General features: G+C 40.0%; 1 protein-coding gene across 1 annotated transcript in view; it reads left to right on the forward strand.

Moving 5' to 3' along the window:
* Positions 1-1,112: 1,112 nt before the first annotated feature.
* Positions 1,113-19,111, forward strand: part of lmcd1 (LIM and cysteine-rich domains 1) — a 38,447-nt gene continuing 20,448 nt past the window's right edge. The window contains exons 1-3 of the mRNA XM_059569940.1: positions 1,113-1,482; positions 9,426-9,499; positions 12,099-12,354. Coding sequence (XP_059425923.1) covers positions 1,456-1,482; positions 9,426-9,499; positions 12,099-12,354 — 357 coding nt within the window. The 5' untranslated portion in view covers positions 1,113-1,455. The remainder of the gene's footprint in view (positions 1,483-9,425; positions 9,500-12,098; positions 12,355-19,111) is intronic.

Genomic DNA, 19,111 nt, shown 5'->3' on the forward strand with positions numbered 1-19,111 from the left:
CAGATATTCAAATAGTTGTATCTCAAATCCAAATATTGTCCTATCCCAACAAACCTTACATCAATGGAAAGCATATTTATTCAGATTTCAGATTACGTATAAATCTCAATGTCATCATATTCACACTTAAGACTGGTTTTGTGGTCCAGGGTCAAATATGGGCTGTGAACACAAGGTAGTAGCACAAAGTCTCACCTTATATCAGCAAGTAGAGCTTGTGTTAACTGTTAACATTGCAATTCAGGAAAAATCTCTCGACATCAGTGTCTGGTAACATTCATTATAGTCAGACTCTAACCTTTTTGTCATCTGAACTTCTTTCACCTATTATATTTTAATAATGAAGTATCACGTTTGCATGTTAACAGTTCTCTGATGGTGTTTAATGGTCATATGACATGCAGGTACATACATTAAATGTTTCAAGTGTTTTATTTTAATTTAACATTTTTAATGATTTAAATAATTTTTATCTTTTCATTAAACTCACAAACCCCTGCAGTTCCAGTGCAAAAAAAAGAAGCCCAGTTTGGGAAACTTTTACGCGACGTAATCTTTAATGTACTTCATGTTGTTATTATCATGTTTAAATGAATGTGAAAATCTAAAAGTAGTCTGAATATATTACTTAAAATGTGTAATGTAACAGATTATGTTACTAACTTAAATGTTTGTTATAACGGATTACAATTTGTAAGTAATCCACCCAGCTCTGAACATGACTAAAGAAGGAATTTGGAAAGATTTATACTCTAAAAATATATATATTTAAAGCCTCTTCCATCTTCTGTTATGTACAATAAACATGAAACATGATTTGTAATTCTCCTATCAACATATATAGATTATGATGCATGTACTAAAAATATATTACTCACTGTAACATTTCTTTATGGTTTCCTTGACATTTATGTGTCATTTCTGGACCATGAACATCCATGAACACTGATATTTTGTACAATTCCCACCATAAATATATCAAAACTTAATTTTTGATTAGTAATCTGTCTAAGAACTTCAATTGGACAACTTTAAAGGAAAGTATTCTCAGATTCCAGATTTTCAAATAGTTGTATCTGAGCCAAATAGAAACAGAAACAGAAAAGTTGGTCATTCCTGTAAATGGATGAGCTACAGGAGAGAATTAAAGCACGACACTATTTTTTCTCTGAGTCTTTAGACGTGGTCAATGGGTTCTCAGGTCGACGCCCTCTTGGCTGCTTCTCCATATAATTAAGTGCAGTGTTTGGAGGAAACGCATGACACATTGAATTGTGAGACTGAAGTGTGTTTATCTCACATTCACGAGTGCTGTAATATCTCATTCCCGTCATTGCTAGTAGTTTTAAGTGGTGGGTCAGTCAGAGAAACGCACTAGGAGCTCCGCACCAAGCGCTTTGGTCTGACTTCATCTCCAGAGAGCGAGCGCAAACAGACCTTCCTGTCTGATTCAGAATGGATGTGCTCGCGAGCGGACAGAAGGTATGTTATTCTACATCATTCGAAATTAGATCAACTCTCGTTCTACAGTTCTACAGAATACAGCATGCGTTTTAACACGTAGACTGCGCAACAACTGTACTTTTTGTTAGGAAAAGTAAGATTTGGCAAGTTCACACAAGCAAGAGTTCTGTTAGAAATCAACACATCACATATTATCCCAGTAATGCTGATATTCAGACCAGTACCACTGCTCAGTTAATATAGAGTAACTTTTTAGACAAAGTCTTGTTGCTTTTGTCTAATCTTTCACCGAAGGTGATGTAATGTCTCACTCCTGCGCGAAAGAACAGTCATAGGCAGAGCAATATCACCAGACACACCGAAACAAAACAAATAGACTTGACTTTCTGACAGAAATTATATGATCACGGGAGACAGGACAGAAGGTTAGTCATACTGAAACAATTCAAATCAAGTCGTGAATGCGCGCTGAGGTTTATACAAAAAGGTGTTTATTTTCCGAGATGAGTTCACAAATGTTGTACTGTTTACGCCACATTTTAAACTCACAGCTTTTGTTTGTAGACGGCTTTTGTTCTAAGGAAACGGACAGTAACCTACTAATTATGTTTATTTTCGCCTCCATTAGCACACACTGACAAACTGAATGTCAAACGGGGGAATTAGTGTGTGTGTGTGTGTGTGTGTGTGTGTTGATTCCTGTACAGCTATAGGAATACAATAAGAAGTGTACCTATTGTCATATTTACATAAGATTTCATTTACACATAGTCTTTCATTTTGCCCAAAAACGGGGCGTTCTTGCTAAAACAGGATTGCTGGCAAGCCCATAAAGTTGAGGTCCAAGATAAACTCGGAAACTGAATCATAACCCATGCTTCCTAGTGCCAAGCTTCGAGATGAATGTAAAAGTAAATCTCTCTCTCTCTCTCTCTCTCTCTCTCTCTCTCTCTCTCTCTCTCTCTCTCTCTCTCTCTCTCTCTCTCTCTCTCTCTCAGTTTTCAATTCAATTAATAATAAATAGCTTTATGGCATGACAAAAATACATTTTGTACTGCCAAAGCATTAAGACAACAAAGAGAATGGTTTAGAACATCTGGACATTTACACTAGGACATCTGAACATTTATTTTTTATATTATAACTAATACCATATGTAATATATAACTAATATGGACCCCCACCCCCCACACCTCCCCCTTAATTTTCAGTTCAATTTAATATGTGCTTTATTGGCATGACAATTGTTACAATGTATTGTCAAAGCATAGTGTTTACACTGAATCTAAAACAGATATGTATGTACAGGTGCTTCTCAATAAATTAGAATGTTGAGGAAAAGTTTATTTCCATTATTAACTCAAATTGTGAAACTCATGTATTAAATAAATTCAATGCACACCGACTGAAGTAGTAATTGCCTTAGGTTCTCTTAATTGTAATGATTTGGTTCACATTTAGCAAAAACACACATCTCAACAAATTAGAATATGATGAAATGCCAGTCAGCTAATCAACTCAAAACACCTGCAAAGGTTTCCTGAGCCTTCAATATAGTCTCTGACAATCATTGACACCCTTCACAAGGAGTGTTAGTCACAAAAATTCATTGCCAATAAGCTGGCTGTTCCCAGAGTGCTGTATCCAAGCATGTTAACAGAAAGTTGAGTGGAACGAAAAAGTGTGGAACGAAAAAGATGCACAACCAACAGAGAAAACCGCAGTCTTATGAGGATTGTCAAGCAAACTGGATTCAAGAATTTCAGAGAACTTCACAAGGAATGTACTGAGACTGGGGTCAAGGCATCAAGAGCCACCACACACAGAAGTGTCAAGGAATTCGACTACAGTTGACGAAACTATGGAGTATTGTCAAGAGGAAGATGAGAAACATGAGACCAAACAATGCAGATGAGCTGAAGGCCACTGTCAAAGTAACCTGGGCTTCCATACCACCTCAGCAGTGCCACAAACTGATCACCTCCATGCTGAATTGAGGCAGTAATTAAAGCAAAAGGAACCCCTACCAAGTATTGATTACATGTTCAGTAAATGAACATACTTTCCAGAAGGCCAACAATTCACTAAATGTTTTTATTGGTTTTATGAAGTATTCTAATTTGTTGAGATGTTGTGAATTGGTGGGTTTTTGTTAAATGTGAGCCAAAATAATCACAATTAAATGAACCAAAGACTTAAACTAATTCGGTCTGTCTGCATTGAATATATTTAATACATGAGTTTCACAATTTGAGTTGAATTACTGAAATAAATGAACTTTTCCTTGACATTTTTATTTTTTGAGAAGCACCTGTATATATATATATATATATATATATATATATATATATATATATATATGTATATATATACAGGTCCTTCTCAAAAAATTAGCATATTGTGATAAAGTTCATTATTTTCCATAATGTAATGATAAAAATTAAACTTTCATATATTTTAGATTCATTGCACACCAACTGAAATATTTCAGGTCTTTTATTGTTTTAATACTGATGATTTTGGCATACAGCTCATGAAAACCCAAAATGCCTGTCCCAAAAAATTAGCATATTTCATCCGACCAATAAAAGAAAAGTGATTTTAATACAAAAAAAGGCAACCTTCAAATAATTATGTTCAGTTATGCACTGAATACTTGGTCGGGTATCCTTTTGCAGAAATGACTGCTTCAATGCGATGTGGCATGGAGGCAATCAGCCTGTGGCACTGCTGAGGTGTTATGGAGGCCCAGGATGCTTCGATAGCGGCCTTAAGCTCATCCAGAGTGTTGGGTCTTGCTTCTCTCAACTTTCTCTTCACAATATCCCACAGATTCTCTATGGGGTTCAGGTCAGGAGAGTTGGCAGGCCAATTGAGCACAGTAATACCATGGTCAGTAAACCATTTACCAGTGGTTTTGGCACTGTGAGCAGGTGCCAGGTCGTGCTGAAAAATGAAATCTTCATCTCCATAAAGCTTTTCAGCAGATGGAAGCATGAAGTGCTCCAAAATCTCCTGATAGCTAGCTGCATTGACCCTGCCCTTGATAAAACACAGTGGACCAAGACCAGCAGCTGACATGGCAGCCCAGACCATCACTGACTGTGGGTACTTGACACTGGACTTCAGGTATTTTGGCATTTCCTTCTCCCCAGTCTTCCTCCAGACTCTGCACCTTGATTTCCGAATGACATGCAAAATTTGTCCAGAAGTCCAGTGCTGCTTCTCTGTAGCCCAGGTCAGGCGCTTCAGCCGCTGTTTCTGGTTCAAAAGTGGCTTGACCTGGGGAATGCGGCACCTGTAGCCCATTTCCTGCAAACGCCTGTGCACGGTGGCTCTGGATGTTTCTACTCCAGACTCAGTCCACTGCTTCCGCAGGTCCCCCAAGGTCTGGAATCGGTCCTTCTCCACAATCTTCCTCAGGGTCCGGTCACCTCTTCTCGTTGTGCAGCGTTTTTTGCCACACTTTTTCCTTCCCACAGACTTCCCACTGAGGTGCCTTGATACAGCACTCTGGGAACAGCCTGTTCGTTCAGAAATTTCTTTCTGTGTCTTACCCTCTTGCTTGAGGGTGTCAATGATGACCTTCTGGTCAGCAGTCTTACCCATGATTGCGGTTTTGAGTAATGAACCAGGCTGGGAGTTTTTAAAAGCCTCAGGAATCTTTTGCAGGTGTTTAGAGTTAATTAGTTGATTCAGATGATTAGGTTAATAGCTTGTTTAGAGAACCGTTTCATGATATGCAAATTCTTTGAGATAGGAATTTTGGGTTTTCATGAGCTGTATGCCAAAATCATCAGTATTAAAACAATAAAAGACCTGAAATATTTCAGTTGGTGTGCAATGAATCTAAAATATAAGAAAGTTTAATTTTTATCATTACATTATGGAAAATAATGAACTTTATCACAATATGCAAATTTTTTGAGAAGGACCTGTATATATATATATATATATATATATATATATATATATATATATATATATATATATATATATATATATATATATATATATATATATATATACAGTATATATATATATATAGAGAGAGAGAGAGAGAGAGAGAGAGAGACCAATTTTGCCAACATTTAGATTTTGTTTTATTTTTATGTTGATTTAAAATGTTTTTGCATAGCGATTAGTCCAGTGGTTCGCAACCATTTTCAACTCGCGGCCCACACAACCAAACACATATGTTTGCATGGCCCACTGCAAAAAAAATTAACTGAAAAAAATTAATTAATTGTTGGGTTAATAACTTAGTACTTGCTAGATTGTTAACTGTGTTTATTGAATGAACTGGCAATGAACAGAAAATAACTCGGGCTGGCACCGCTTGGCACAACTGCTGTTGTTCTGTAGAATATATGCAGCAAAAATATCTAAGATAAATTGGCGGTTTATTCTTAAACCAATCAGTGAGCTCGAATAATGGAAGCATAGTTACAGTTTAATATTATTATTTTTTGTTATTTAATTATAGATATATGAAATTATGTTATTATGTTATGACTTAGATATTTTTACATATATGAACAATATTATTATTTATTTTAATAGAAATTGGCGGCCCACCTGCAATACCATCGGCCCATAGGTTGAAAACCACTGGATTAGTCAAACCTGAACACAGAGAAATCATTTTTTTATCTAAATTCTAATGTAAACCAACAAACCACAATGAGAATGCAACAAAAACCACAGGAATGCTTGATTCCTGTACATTTTATATGTAATCTTAAAGCTGAATAAAAAAATTTTCCATTGATGTGTGGTTTGTTGGGATTGGACAATATTTGGCCAAAATACAACTTTTTGAATATTTGTAATCTGAGGGTGCAAAAAATCCAAATAAAATCAAAATCGCCTTTAAATTTGTCCACATGAAGCTCTTAGCAATGCATATTACTAATTAAAGATTAGGTTTTAATATATTTACAATAGGAAATTTACAAAATATCTTCATGGAACATGATCTTTATTTAATTTCCTAAAGATTTTTGGCATAAAAGAAAAATCAATAATTTTGACCAATATAATGTATTTTTGGTTATTACTACAAATATACCCCAGCGAACTTCAGACTGGTTATGTGCTCCAGGGTCACAAATAACAAAGCAACTCAGATATGATTTTTGGTCCTTACTGTGAAGCCCCTACTATTACATAACAAGGAGGAGGAGAATGTGCAAAATGAGTTGTTTTGGCAGCTTGGTTTGAGTAAAAGCTGTTTTTGGACTAGCTTTGGTATGAAACTATTCTAATCAGATATACACAAAAATCTGATTTGAATAAGGCTTCAATTCAAACACGTTTGTGGCTATCAAAATCAGTTTCTGAGGAGTAGATAAATAATGTTTCTGCGCTTTTCTGGAGATTATTGCACTGTGAATTGTTCTTGTACAACCTAAACGTCATGTTATGTGTTTACTGATATTTGAAACTTTAGAGAGCTTTATTCTGGCTTTATCTCTCGTACTTTTAATGTCCTTCTTGTTCGATAAAGTAAATTTGTTAGATGATGTTTAAAAAACTTGAGCAGCTGCTGCTGGCCTATTTGCAAGAAAGCTGGTTTCAGTTGCTACCTGTGTAGTTTGAGATCAGTTTGAGCAAACTCAACAGTTTTTTGTGCTGAAAGTGGATTGGTTTAAGCCTTGTTCATCAACATGATAACCTGTGCTACACGGATAACCTGCTACAGAGCAGGATTTAGCTGCGTCCGAAAGCTTTAGCCTGCTGACATGCTCCTTCACGTGATGATTTTGCAGGCAGCGTTTGTGCATGAAGGCACCTCACCAAACTGATTTCAGATGGACTTCTGAGGCAGCATAACAGTTTAGTGATCGACAACTAGATAAAGCTTTGGATAAAAGCGTCTGCTAAATGACTAGCTAAATTTAAATGTTAAAAGTGAGCTTATCATTGCAATTAAATGAATATTTTAACTAGAAATTATATCAAAAGTGGAAAAATAAACTACATTGACACACAAACAGACCAACAACTGCATCTTTTAGATGCCAGCTTTATTTCTTAGCTGAACTGTCACAATGCACAGGATTGTGGGATACAGCCGCCTTCAAAAATCGATCAGATAAAGGCATCTCGGGAGACAGGAAAAGACATTGGTTTCGGACGTGCCTTGATGCCTTCTTATCTTGGAATGCATCCTACAGGCAGCATTTTTCAGCTTTCGGACACAGCTTTAGATCGCAAACCAAAACTGGACAAATCAGTTGTGAGCAAATATATATATATAAATCTGGAATCTGAGGGTGCAAAAAAAAATCGAAATAATTAGAAAATTGCCTTTAAAGGAAGTTCTTAGCAATAAAAAGTGTTGATATAAAATGATTTTTATTTAATATCCTAATGATTTTTGGCATAAAGGAAAAAATTTTAACCATGCAATTTATTTTGTTGGCTATTGCTACAAATATACATTACCTGTGCTACTGACAACTGCTTTTGTGCTCCATGGTCACATACTGTATTCTAAATAATACTTTATCAAGTCTAGTTAACATTAAATGATGCTTTGGTATCATGAACCGTGATAGTCCTGTGTCTTTTTTTTTCTTTCTTTTTTTTATGAATGAATGAATGAAAAGCACAATATGGTCATTCTTATTTTGACAGTTTACTAACAGAAGACAGATTTGACAGATACATGGCTAATATTATTTCTGTCAAAATGATCTAACACCAAAGTACTAATTAAACTACATATTTCTTATATTAATCTGTAAGAGACCCACCACCAATCCTTTCAATTTCAAAGATTGATCATTTAGGGCAGGGTCCTTCAAATCCAATCCTGGAGGGCCACTGTCATGCAACCTTACCTCAAACTCTTAATAAAACATCCCTGAACAATCCAGTCAGGATCTTCAGGATTATTATGCAAAAAAAATTATGGGCAAATGAGTTTGATCAGGGTTGGAGCTAAAATCTTCAGAAAAGTGCTGGATTTGAAAAACACACAAAAAAGGATTCACTCAAGATTGACTGCTTGACCTGTTCTGTTAGCTCTCGTACTGATCAGTATACATATCTATACAGAAATGTTAACCTGTTTACCTTTTGTGAGGTTTTGAAATGTCTTCAGATGTATCTGCTTTACAGAAGGATTTCAAGGGATTGAACACCATGGATGCACATTGTGTTGTGGTCTGTTTGTCTTTGTCTGCTGTTTATTTTTGTCACATTAATCTCTGTGATGAAAGCTAAGCCCTCTGTTTCGAGTGAGAGTGAGTGTGGTCGACAGCTTGTCATTATGGATTGTGTATCAAGTTATTGATGAGTGATTTAAAGTGAATGCATCAGATCAGTATGCTGATTTCTCACTGATACTCATCTGCACATACAGCTGGGAGATTGGAAAAACAACCCCTCTCCCTCTCATTCATGCCATCTCTATGAAGATGCCATTTTACTGTATTACAGTACAAATAGTGTAATACAGTGCTTTATTAAATCAGCACAAATCATTTTTAGTAGTATTTAGTAAGAATTTGGGTTACACTTTATTTTAAGGTGACCTTCTTACATTTAATTACTGAGTAATTTTTTTTATTATTGTTAGTATAATAGTAAGTGCATGTAACATGTTTAACAATGACACCGTAAAATAAAGGGTTAGGCTACCAGAATTGGTTCTTGCCGTATTATTGAAAGGTTTTATACGCTATAAATATATATAAAACTGTTATATACAGTTTTGTGTATCATGTTTTATTACTGAATACTTGATTATTCAATCTGATTATTTTCTTGTTTTATTTGTTAGATGGCGACCTAGATTGCAGAAAAAATTAACTGATAAGCTTTTTATTGAATGTTTTATCATTACTTTTCAGTGTTGTGTAAAGAAACGTTAATTCAGTTGACAGTAGTTCAGTTTACTCTGCAGTGAGTAAAGTCATTTGCTCTACTCCTTAAACCTCTCTTTTTTCCAGATGTTGGCGGGGAAGGGTGCAGCGTGTCTGACATGTAAAGAGATCTGCTCTGGATTCCAGCCACATTCCTGGAGGTAATTTATTTTCTTGACTAAAGACATAAAAAAGAGAGGAAAAGGCTTCCACGCCTGTTTCCTTTCTCTGAATGTGTATGTGGAGCACTGGATTTGCTATATGTGTGTGTTGGGAATGACTGTGTGAATTTCCATGGGCTCCATGTTTTCACACCACAGGCACCAAAGGCTGTTTGCCTTATTAATTACTGTAATTTTGAAAACAAATCTATTTTACTGCATAATGATGGCCCTGCAGATAAGCCCCAGTTCCTGGGGCCTGTAAAAGCAGGAATGTTTGCCATTAACATGGTGACTGTGAAGTAGAAGACAGTCTGTTTATGTGTGTAATTATTCTGCTGTACAAACACCAGTGTGTCATTGTAAGTCAGTGTACATTTAAATCTGACTAATATGATAAGGAATTATGAGTAATGAAAACACATTTACACAGCAGCAGGAAAAGGAATGGAAGCTGAAATATCTAAATAAAATAGAAATAGTCGTCTCAGCTTTATAAAGCTTTCAAATTAAATCAGAAGCTTAATATAATATCATTACTATTATTTTATGCTTCCAATTCCAAGACAGAGCAGCATGTAAAGGATGCAAATAATTAAAAGTGGAGAAAGTGTGTATTTGCCACAAGTACAATCATACATTTTTAACGTGTGGCTTAACTTACTCACAAAAACTGAGACTTCATCTGACAAAAATCTTGAATAAATCATTCAAAGTCTTATTTCATCCATCTCTCAGTTTTGCTATGTAATGTGTATGCTTTAATTGGAAGTGTCAGAGAGAGGGGATTGACTGTGTCAGAGATGTCACTGTTTGTTTGGGGTTATTTTTACATGAGAAAATAGCAACATAAACAAAAATAGAACATAAGGATTTGCACATCATCACCTGCAGCACTGGCTGCTGTAAATGGAGAAAAACAGATAGTAATAAATAAAAATAGGCATACAAATCCATTTCACTTAATTAACGGTTTATCAAAATGAAAACACACATTTAATCCTTTGAAAGTGGCATAATAGCTTACTTTGTGTGGGAAACCTACCTCAGTCCTCTTCATATTGGTTAAAACTATTTGTAATCAAAATGCCAAAAAAAAACAAAAAACATTCCCAGTAACTGTGAAATTGGTCTATAAATATAAAGGCATGGTCTTTGTAGTAGCACTGTTCATTTAGCTCTTGCTGATGACACTGAACATGCATTTGTGTATTCATCAAATACAGGAATACACACAGAACTCTATTTTATTAATTCATCCCTTTGTTCTGGTTCCAATGTTTTAGTTAAATTGTGGTCACTTTTTATTTTTTTAGGTAAATCATCTGAAAAAAAAAACACATTTATGAAAGGAATTAATAAAAAGTGATTGATTTCTTAATTCATGTACACAGTATTTTCTTTATGCATGTCACATACAGGTCTCTGTAGTACAAGGGAAGATGGTGTTGTAAAAAATATTTTCAAATCTTTTGCATTCTCTGGAAATGATATTGTGTTCCCTTGCAAAACTTTTGAGTTCTCTCGCAAAACCAGTTCCACTTCCTGGTTAACACTTCCTGTTAACTTTAAAGCTTGAAGTGGTTCATACAGCAATTTACCTTCACAATGAATGCTTCATAGTTTTATTTTGAACTTGCGCTCAAGTATAAAGAAATTCAGTCAGTGCTTAAGGCATGTTTTAAATTCTAAAATGCCTGTTATTTAATGAAGGCTACCAAAACAGGACCAATTTCAGTAGCCTTATTAATTACTATTAATACCACTAACACTAATAATATTAATGTTAACATTTTGCAAGATATTGGAAAAGTTTTGTGAGGGAATGCAAATCTTGTAATGGGAACGCAAAAGTGCCAAAGAGTTGCCAAAGAATGCAAAAGATTTGAACAATAATTATCTCCCCACCCCATATTTTTTCCACCACCATGTCCCTTCAGGGGTGCCATATATGGGAATAGACTTATCAACAAAAAGGACATATAACAAATATCAAAGTTCCTGCGTGATCTATTAACACGTGAAAACCTTTTATTATATTATTAAATAGACTATAGACTAAAATTATTATTAAATAAACTTTCTATTTGTAACAATTATTAAATATCGTGGTCACGGTATTGAAATAAAGCATATAATTTCATGTATTAGGATAATGCACTATACTACAGTACATTACAGTTATAACGTTGCTGCCAAAAGCAGCAAATCTATGTTGCTGAAGAAATGTCACAGGTAACTGTAGCCAGAGCCATTGCAAAGGCCACAGAGAGAAATATAGGATTTAAAGGGGATTTTAGAGAATAAAGAAATTAATAATGCATTTAATTATTTAACATGCTAAATAATTTGGGAAAGTTTGACATAATACCTTGTAAAAACAAGCAGGCCAGGCTTTTTTCAGTAGTTTAAAACTCAAAACAATATTTGTTGCAGAAGGCTGAACACATTTGAATGTTACATGTAGGATTGATTCAGTTTAAATAGAGGTCTGTGTTTTCAGGTGTACTATTATTTGGTGGTGCACTGTCCCATCAGCCTTTGCAGCTGAGATGTGGTTGGTACAATGCCTTATATACTATAACTGTGATTTGTGCAGGAAAGCTTGCATACAGTGCCACTGCAGTCAGGAGGAGCATGTGTCCAGCTCTGACACTGAGCATGACCGCAAGATGGGGAGACTGCTGGCAGAGTCTCGTTATGCCCATCTCACAACTAAGGTTAAGGGAGGAGACGGCACGAGGGTCTATAAACGCAACCGCATGATCGTCACCAACCCAGTGGTCTCACGTAAAGACCCAACGTTCATCACCGTCACATATGACTGGGCCCCACCAGGCCTCACCCAGAAACTGGTAAGAGAGCGTAGGAGAGCTAACACAATTAAATTAAATTCAGTTCAAGTTCATTTGTATAGCGCTTTTTACGATACAAATAATTGCAAAGCAACTTTACAGAAAATTATGTTTCTGCAATATTTAGTAGTAGCTTATCAGTGGTGACTGTCAGTTTACATGCATATGGCAGAACCTTTCGGAAACATTAATTAAAGACATAGTCAAACAGATGATGAAAACTATTAACAGCAATTATTATATGATGCAATCATACTTGTAGCAAAATGTGTTAGTTTTGTACATTGTTTCAGGGTAAGCATCATCTGAGGTCCTCTGAGGGGATGGCATCATCTCTTCTCAGGTTTTCTGGATCCAGACTGGAGCTTGTGTAAATCCTAGGCAAAACAGAGAAACAGATATAGACATAATCAGCATAGCTGCTGTTCCAACCAAGTAAAACTATAAGTTTAACCCAAGCTAAAGAATAATAGTGCACATTTGATTAGATATAACTGCAGTCCAAGATTATGAGATGCATTATTTGAATGCTTGGCCAAAGAGATGTGTTTTTAATCTAGATTTAAACAGAGAGAGTGTGTCTGAACCCCCAAATGTCCAGTGTTTTGTGACCTTAAGGAGGTCATGAATGCATGAACTAGCTTTACTGCATCAGAAATAGGTAACATGCTGAATACCTGTGAAATCTACAATATGCAAACATTTCTACCAGCCCTTTCCCCCAGTTTGCATATATAAAATACAGAAGCCCTGAACAACATGGTGAAAAAAACATCACTAGCTCTGCTTTAGTGTCTGATGCCTTCCCTTTGGTGTCATTCTCTATAAATAAATCAATACATACATACATACATACAAGGATTCTGGAGACAACACCTTGAAAAAAGCATGTGGTACCGACCTTGACCACCACTAACACTACTAAGCAAAACTGATGTTCACAAGGTGACAGAATGTCTGGTACTTTATCTGTTGATTTATAGTTGACTAATGTAATCACTAGAAGGTTTTAAAAATCCTAAGACAAAATCACATATAATGTTATACAGTAGTCTCAAATTAATTAAATGTCAACTTTCAAACTTTCGTGAATTAATTATTTATAAGATGCATGCCAGACTGTTATCCGAGGGACATACAATTTTATCCCCCTAAACATGATGCTGAACAAAACTAATTGTGATTGGTTGCTTTAAATGTCATTGAGATGGCTGTCTTTGGCCAGTAAAAGCTCTAACTACACGAGAAAACAAATGTTTCATACAGCATTTGTTGTCAGTTGTTTCAACTGAAAAGATTTCTAGTTGTTTGATGACCTTCAACACTTGGATCATCAGTGGTGTTATTTGTTTGGAAAATATACATTTGTAATCAAACAGACATGCAATAGTTGTTTTTAAGTGGACCAAAACAGAACCCTGTGCATTCGAAGCAGGATCTCACAGATGGCACAAAAATGAATATTGTGAGCTTTGGTTACACGTCACTTAACGTATGAGAGTTTTAGATGATTGCTTCCTCCTTTTATTCCTGGGCACACCCAGAGTTATTCATTTTTCTAGAGTTACATTCTCTAATGAATGATTGTGAGAGTTGTTTCTCTATATTTTATTCTGAATTCAACAATAAACTGAATGATCATTTGTTATTAAAGGACATCAGATATACAACATGTAATGCAAATTAGAAAATCACATTGACAATACACTCTAATAATGTCAAGGACCCTGGAGAAAGGTTTGGTAAAGTGATGTTTATGGTTTGCTTATTCAAGTGATGTGCTCCATTGGTTGCCAGAAATTATATTTAAACAGTCTTGAACACAAAGAATGCTTGTGTACAAACTCCTGGAGCACCAATAAGGTCTTCGTAGTCTGGGGCATGCAGATAAATCTACCTAATCCTGTCAAACTAAAACGTTAATCCTGTCAAAATAAAACGTCTCAGGTTACGAATGTAACCATGGTTCCCTGAGAGGGAACGAGACACTGCGTCCTCTGAGGGGACACTATGGGGAACACCTCGTCGTGACCCGTGTCTGAAGCATACTTTGAAAAACGCCAACGTGTTGGCCGGCGACAGCCTCTGACGTCACTACCAGCGCGACTATAAATACGCGCCCGTAGGACCCGTCACTATCTTCTTCGTGAAGCTTGCGTCCGAAGCATGGCAGGGAGCTAGAGGACGCAGTGTCTCGTTCCCTCTCAGGGAACCATGGTTACATTCGTAACCTGAGACGTTCCCTTTCAAGGGAACTTCGAACTGCGTCCTCTGAGGGGACACTATGGGGAACAGTATACCCACGCCGCCATGCTGAGGGGAGTGCAGACCAGAATCATGGCAAACACTAAGTACCAACTCTACCGCTTTTCTCTTCACCGGGAGTCGCCCCTGGGACGGTCTGACGGCTGCCTTATGACATTATCCCTTACGGCCAAAGGCCTAAGCTACATACCCAACTTATCCTGTAGGGCCTTGGCCCGGGGTAGAGCTAAAGGCTTGGAATCACGGAGATTCCTTTAAAGGGATACGGCTAAGAGCCTGGCACTTTCCTCTACCAAGTCTTTGCCTGTCACACAGGGGCTACTGCTAGCTTTCGCAAAAACCTGCCGAAAGGGCTGTCCCTACAGCACTCTAGTAGCGGCGCCCTGTTCTAGATAGGTATCCGAGGATACCTAGGTGGAGTGGTGCCCAAGATGAACGGGGCTTAAACCAACTCAAGAAAAGGGCACGAAGCAGCAGCGCGAAGCCCTTACCATCTAGGGATTTTAGAAAGAACGCAGAGACTAGCGTGCGAACTTACCACAATGTGGATTTTAGAAAGTGCGCAAAGACTCCCGTGCACACTTACCATAACATGGATTTAAAATACTGTTCTAAGGAGGGGTTCTCGTGGGACTCTGTCAGAGCAGCTCGTAGAAGAATGGCCCGGGAGCAGAGCAATTGGAGGCCTCAGCCCCTGCCTCAGCAGGATGCCTGCTCTCACAGAGCGTCTCAAACAGTATGTGGTACTGGAGCGCTCTGAAGAACCGGGAATCAGTCTCCCAAGAGAGGAAGACTCCGAGCTCCGAGCAGCATGCTCATAGGTGACCCTTTCAGAAAAGGGGGGTGCTGCTGAACTACCCGAGAATTGCCCACACAGCCCCCCCAAGTTGAGGGGGCTTGGGGTGTACAATAAGTACACACCGGTTGGATGAAGCCCAAGGAACACCGGGGCGAATCATCCCGAGAAAGGGAACGAAGTGGAGCGCGTAACCCTTACCATACAGGATTTTAGAAAGTGCGCAGAGTCTTGCGTGCACACTTACCACTTTACGTGGATTTCAGAAAGTGCGCAGAGTCTTGCGTGCACACTTACCACTTTACGTGGATTTGAGAAAGTACACAGGCAAGCGTGTGTACTGAAAGGTTACCTGACAACCACAGTATGTGGGAGCTCACATTCAGAGAGGCCTGTGAAGCCTGCTACCTGATAACCACAATATGTGGGAGTTCATCTACAGAGAGGCCTAGAGAGGCTTACTATCTGTTACCAGATAACCACCTCAGTGGAAACTGAAAGCAATATGGAACTCAACTCCAGGGAGGCTTGGTGAGGCCTACCACCTGACATCCACAAATCGGGGGAGCTCGTATTTTCTTTATGAAACGCACAGTATGTGGGAGCTAAATCTCCAGGGAGGCCTGGTGAGGCCTACCACCTGGCAACCACAGTATGTGGGAGCTCGTCTTCAGAGAGACCTGATGAAGCCTACTATCTGAAAACCACAATGTGCTATTTAGTGGAACGCACAATATGTGGGAGCTAAATCTCCAGGGAGGCCTGGTGAGGCCTACCACCTGGCAACCACAGTATGTGGGAGCTCGTCTTCAGAGAGACCTGATGAAGCCTACTATCTGAAAACCACAATGTGCTATTTAGTGGAACGCACAATATGTGGGAGCTAAATCTCCAGGGAGGCCTGGTGAGGCCTACTACCTGGCAACCACAGTATGTGGGAGCTCGTCTTCAGAGAGACCTGGTGAAGCCTACTATCTGAAAAAAGCCACAACATGCTATTCCGTGGAAACGCATAGTATGTGGGAGCTAAATCTCCAGGGAGGCCTGGTGAGGCCTACTACCTGGCGACCACCGAACGTGGGAGCTCACCTTCAGAGAGACCTGGTGAAGCCTACTATCTGAAAACCACAATATGCTATTTAGTGGAGACGCACAGTATGTGGGAGCCAAATCTCCAGGGAGACCACCCAGCCCCTCATGTTGAGGGAAGCGATGCTTGAGGTGCATAACAAATACACACTGGTTGGATGAAGCCCAAGGAACACCGGGGGCGAATCATCCCAAGAAAGGGAACGAAGCGGAGCGCGTAACCCTTACCATACAGGATTTTAGAAAGTGCGCAGAGTCTTGCGTGCACACTTACCACTTTATGTGGATTTCAGAAAGTGCGCAGAGTCTTGCGTGCACACTTACCACTTATGTGGCTTTGAGAAAGTACACAGGCAAGCGTGTGTACAGAGAGGTTCCCAAGCATCGCAGAGGCGCTGGATCGCACGGGAGCGGTGAGCTCCAACCCTCTTTTCTAGGCGAGGGGAGCATCACCTCGCCAGGCGGCCCCTCAGAGGACGCAGTTCGAAGTTCCCTTGAAAGGGAACGTCTCAGGTTACGAATGTAACCATGGTTCCCTGAGAGGGAAACGAGACACTGCGTCCTCTAGCCGGACATCTATGGAATTCCCTGCAGTGCTGTGCCAATTCTTTGGCCACCTAGCTACTGTAAGGAAACTCACAGAGATTGTTAGTAGACATATAACCACCAGCAACATAACGTCCATAAACAGGTAGAGCAAGGGTTACCTACTCACCCACCCTCCTGTACTGGAGTCCCGCTGCGGGGCGCCCCCTTCTGGTCCAGACCGTCAGTAAGGCGGTTGCTATGAACATAGAACCAACCAAAACATCATAGGTCCAGAAGGAGACTGTTATGTGAGAGACCGTCCACCTAACCTCGATCAGGTGGAAGCTGGTGGCTACAGGGGAATTAGGCAGGGGAGGACAAAAAACAGAGGTTAAAAACAGAGGTTAAAAACATCCGGAGCTACTAGGTCATACTACCGCTCTGACCCGGGCGAGGACGCTGCCTCGTCCGAATCACGTCCCTCAGACCCTGCTTACCGCTCCGTGACCCGCGGTTCCTCTTGCCCCTGCCCTTAGGCGGGGGAGGAGCGCGAGCCGCAACACTAGCCTTCTGCGCCCCTCTACGACCCTCAGATCGAGATGAGCCAGGACCCCTGAGTTGCTCGGGCTCGGACCTGGACCTTCGTGGAATGAAGGATTTAAAGGCCGCTGAGCGCGCCCTTGCCTCCCTGAACTTCCCGACCACCATCTCGATGGAGGTACCAAAAAGCTCAGAAGGCGAGACCGGAGCATCGAGAAGAAACCCCCTTTCTTCCTTCCCGATGTCAGCCAGGTTCACCCATAGATGTCTCTCCGTCACCACCATGGCCGCCATAGACCTGCCCATGGCGGAGGCGGCCTGCTTGGTAGCTCGGAGAGAGAGGTCTGTGGTGCGGCGCAGCTCGGCTACCTGGTCAGGTGAAAGGCCCTCACCTGTATCCAGGTCCTTCAGCAGGTCAGCCTGGTAGGCCTGGAGCACCGCCATCGTGTGCAGTGAAGCCACAGCCTGACCGGCTGCCGCGTATGACCTGCCATTTAAGCGGGATGTATCTTGGAGGGGCTTAGATGGCAAAGCGGGAGATTTAAGAGAGGATGTTTGCCCCACAGAGAGATAGCAAGCCAGCGTCTCTTCTACAGGGGGCATCCTCTCATAGCCGTTCTCATGCAAGCCCTCGATATTAGCATAGCTCGTATGCTGAAACCGGTGGATGCGAGAGGAAAACGGCCTCTTCCATTCCTTTTCGACTTCTGCATGCAAGTCAGGCAAGAATGGAAGGCTCACCTGGGCTGGAGGGCTATGGTCAGACAAGTACCGCTCAGCAAGGCGACCTCGTGGCGCCACCTTGCTGGCACGCTTCCATGGCAAATCTAATTTTGCCGTGGCGCGATCCATAACCTCTAACAGCTCCTCATACGCGGGACAGGAGGATTGAGAAGGCTCAGCCTCAGCTTCTTCACCACTCTCAGACATCTCCTGCTCTTCCTGGGTAGAACCCAGCAGAGCACTAACTTCAGTGTCAGAATGGGTTAATGATACCACATCTGCCTCCCGAAGTTCGCTCTCGTTCGCCGCCAGAGAGTGTGAAAAGGAAGGTCCCTCTCTACACTCCTCAGCGAGATCCATTTGTGATCCCCACGAGCTCATTCTCCTCCGTGCCTCGGCAACGGCGGGACCTGAGCCGCGGGATCCAGATGGCTGTCCCTCTTTCCTCGAAAAGAGAGACAAACGAGAGTGGAGCTTTCTCAGAGAGAAACGCTCGCAGTGCACGCAGACCGCCCCCTCAAGGACATCGCGCGCGTGCTCTTCGCCCAAACAAGAGACGCAAAGAGTGTGCGTGTCATCGGGTGTCAGATAACGCTGACACGGATGCACACACTGTCTAAACGCCTTGCTAGTGGAAGCCATGATGAAAACAGTAATAGATCGCTCTTACCGTTTTGGTCGTTTCTCAGATGCACGCTTCAAACAAAACAGTCAACTGAAGACGAAGAAGATAGTGACGGGTCCTACGGGCGCGTATTTATAGTCGCGCTGGTAGTGACGTCAGAGGCTGTCGCCGGCCAACACGTTGGCGTTTTT

Source organism: Carassius carassius, chromosome 16, assembly GCF_963082965.1.
Source record: "Carassius carassius chromosome 16, fCarCar2.1, whole genome shotgun sequence".
Classification (NCBI taxonomy): Eukaryota; Metazoa; Chordata; class Actinopteri; order Cypriniformes; family Cyprinidae; genus Carassius; species Carassius carassius.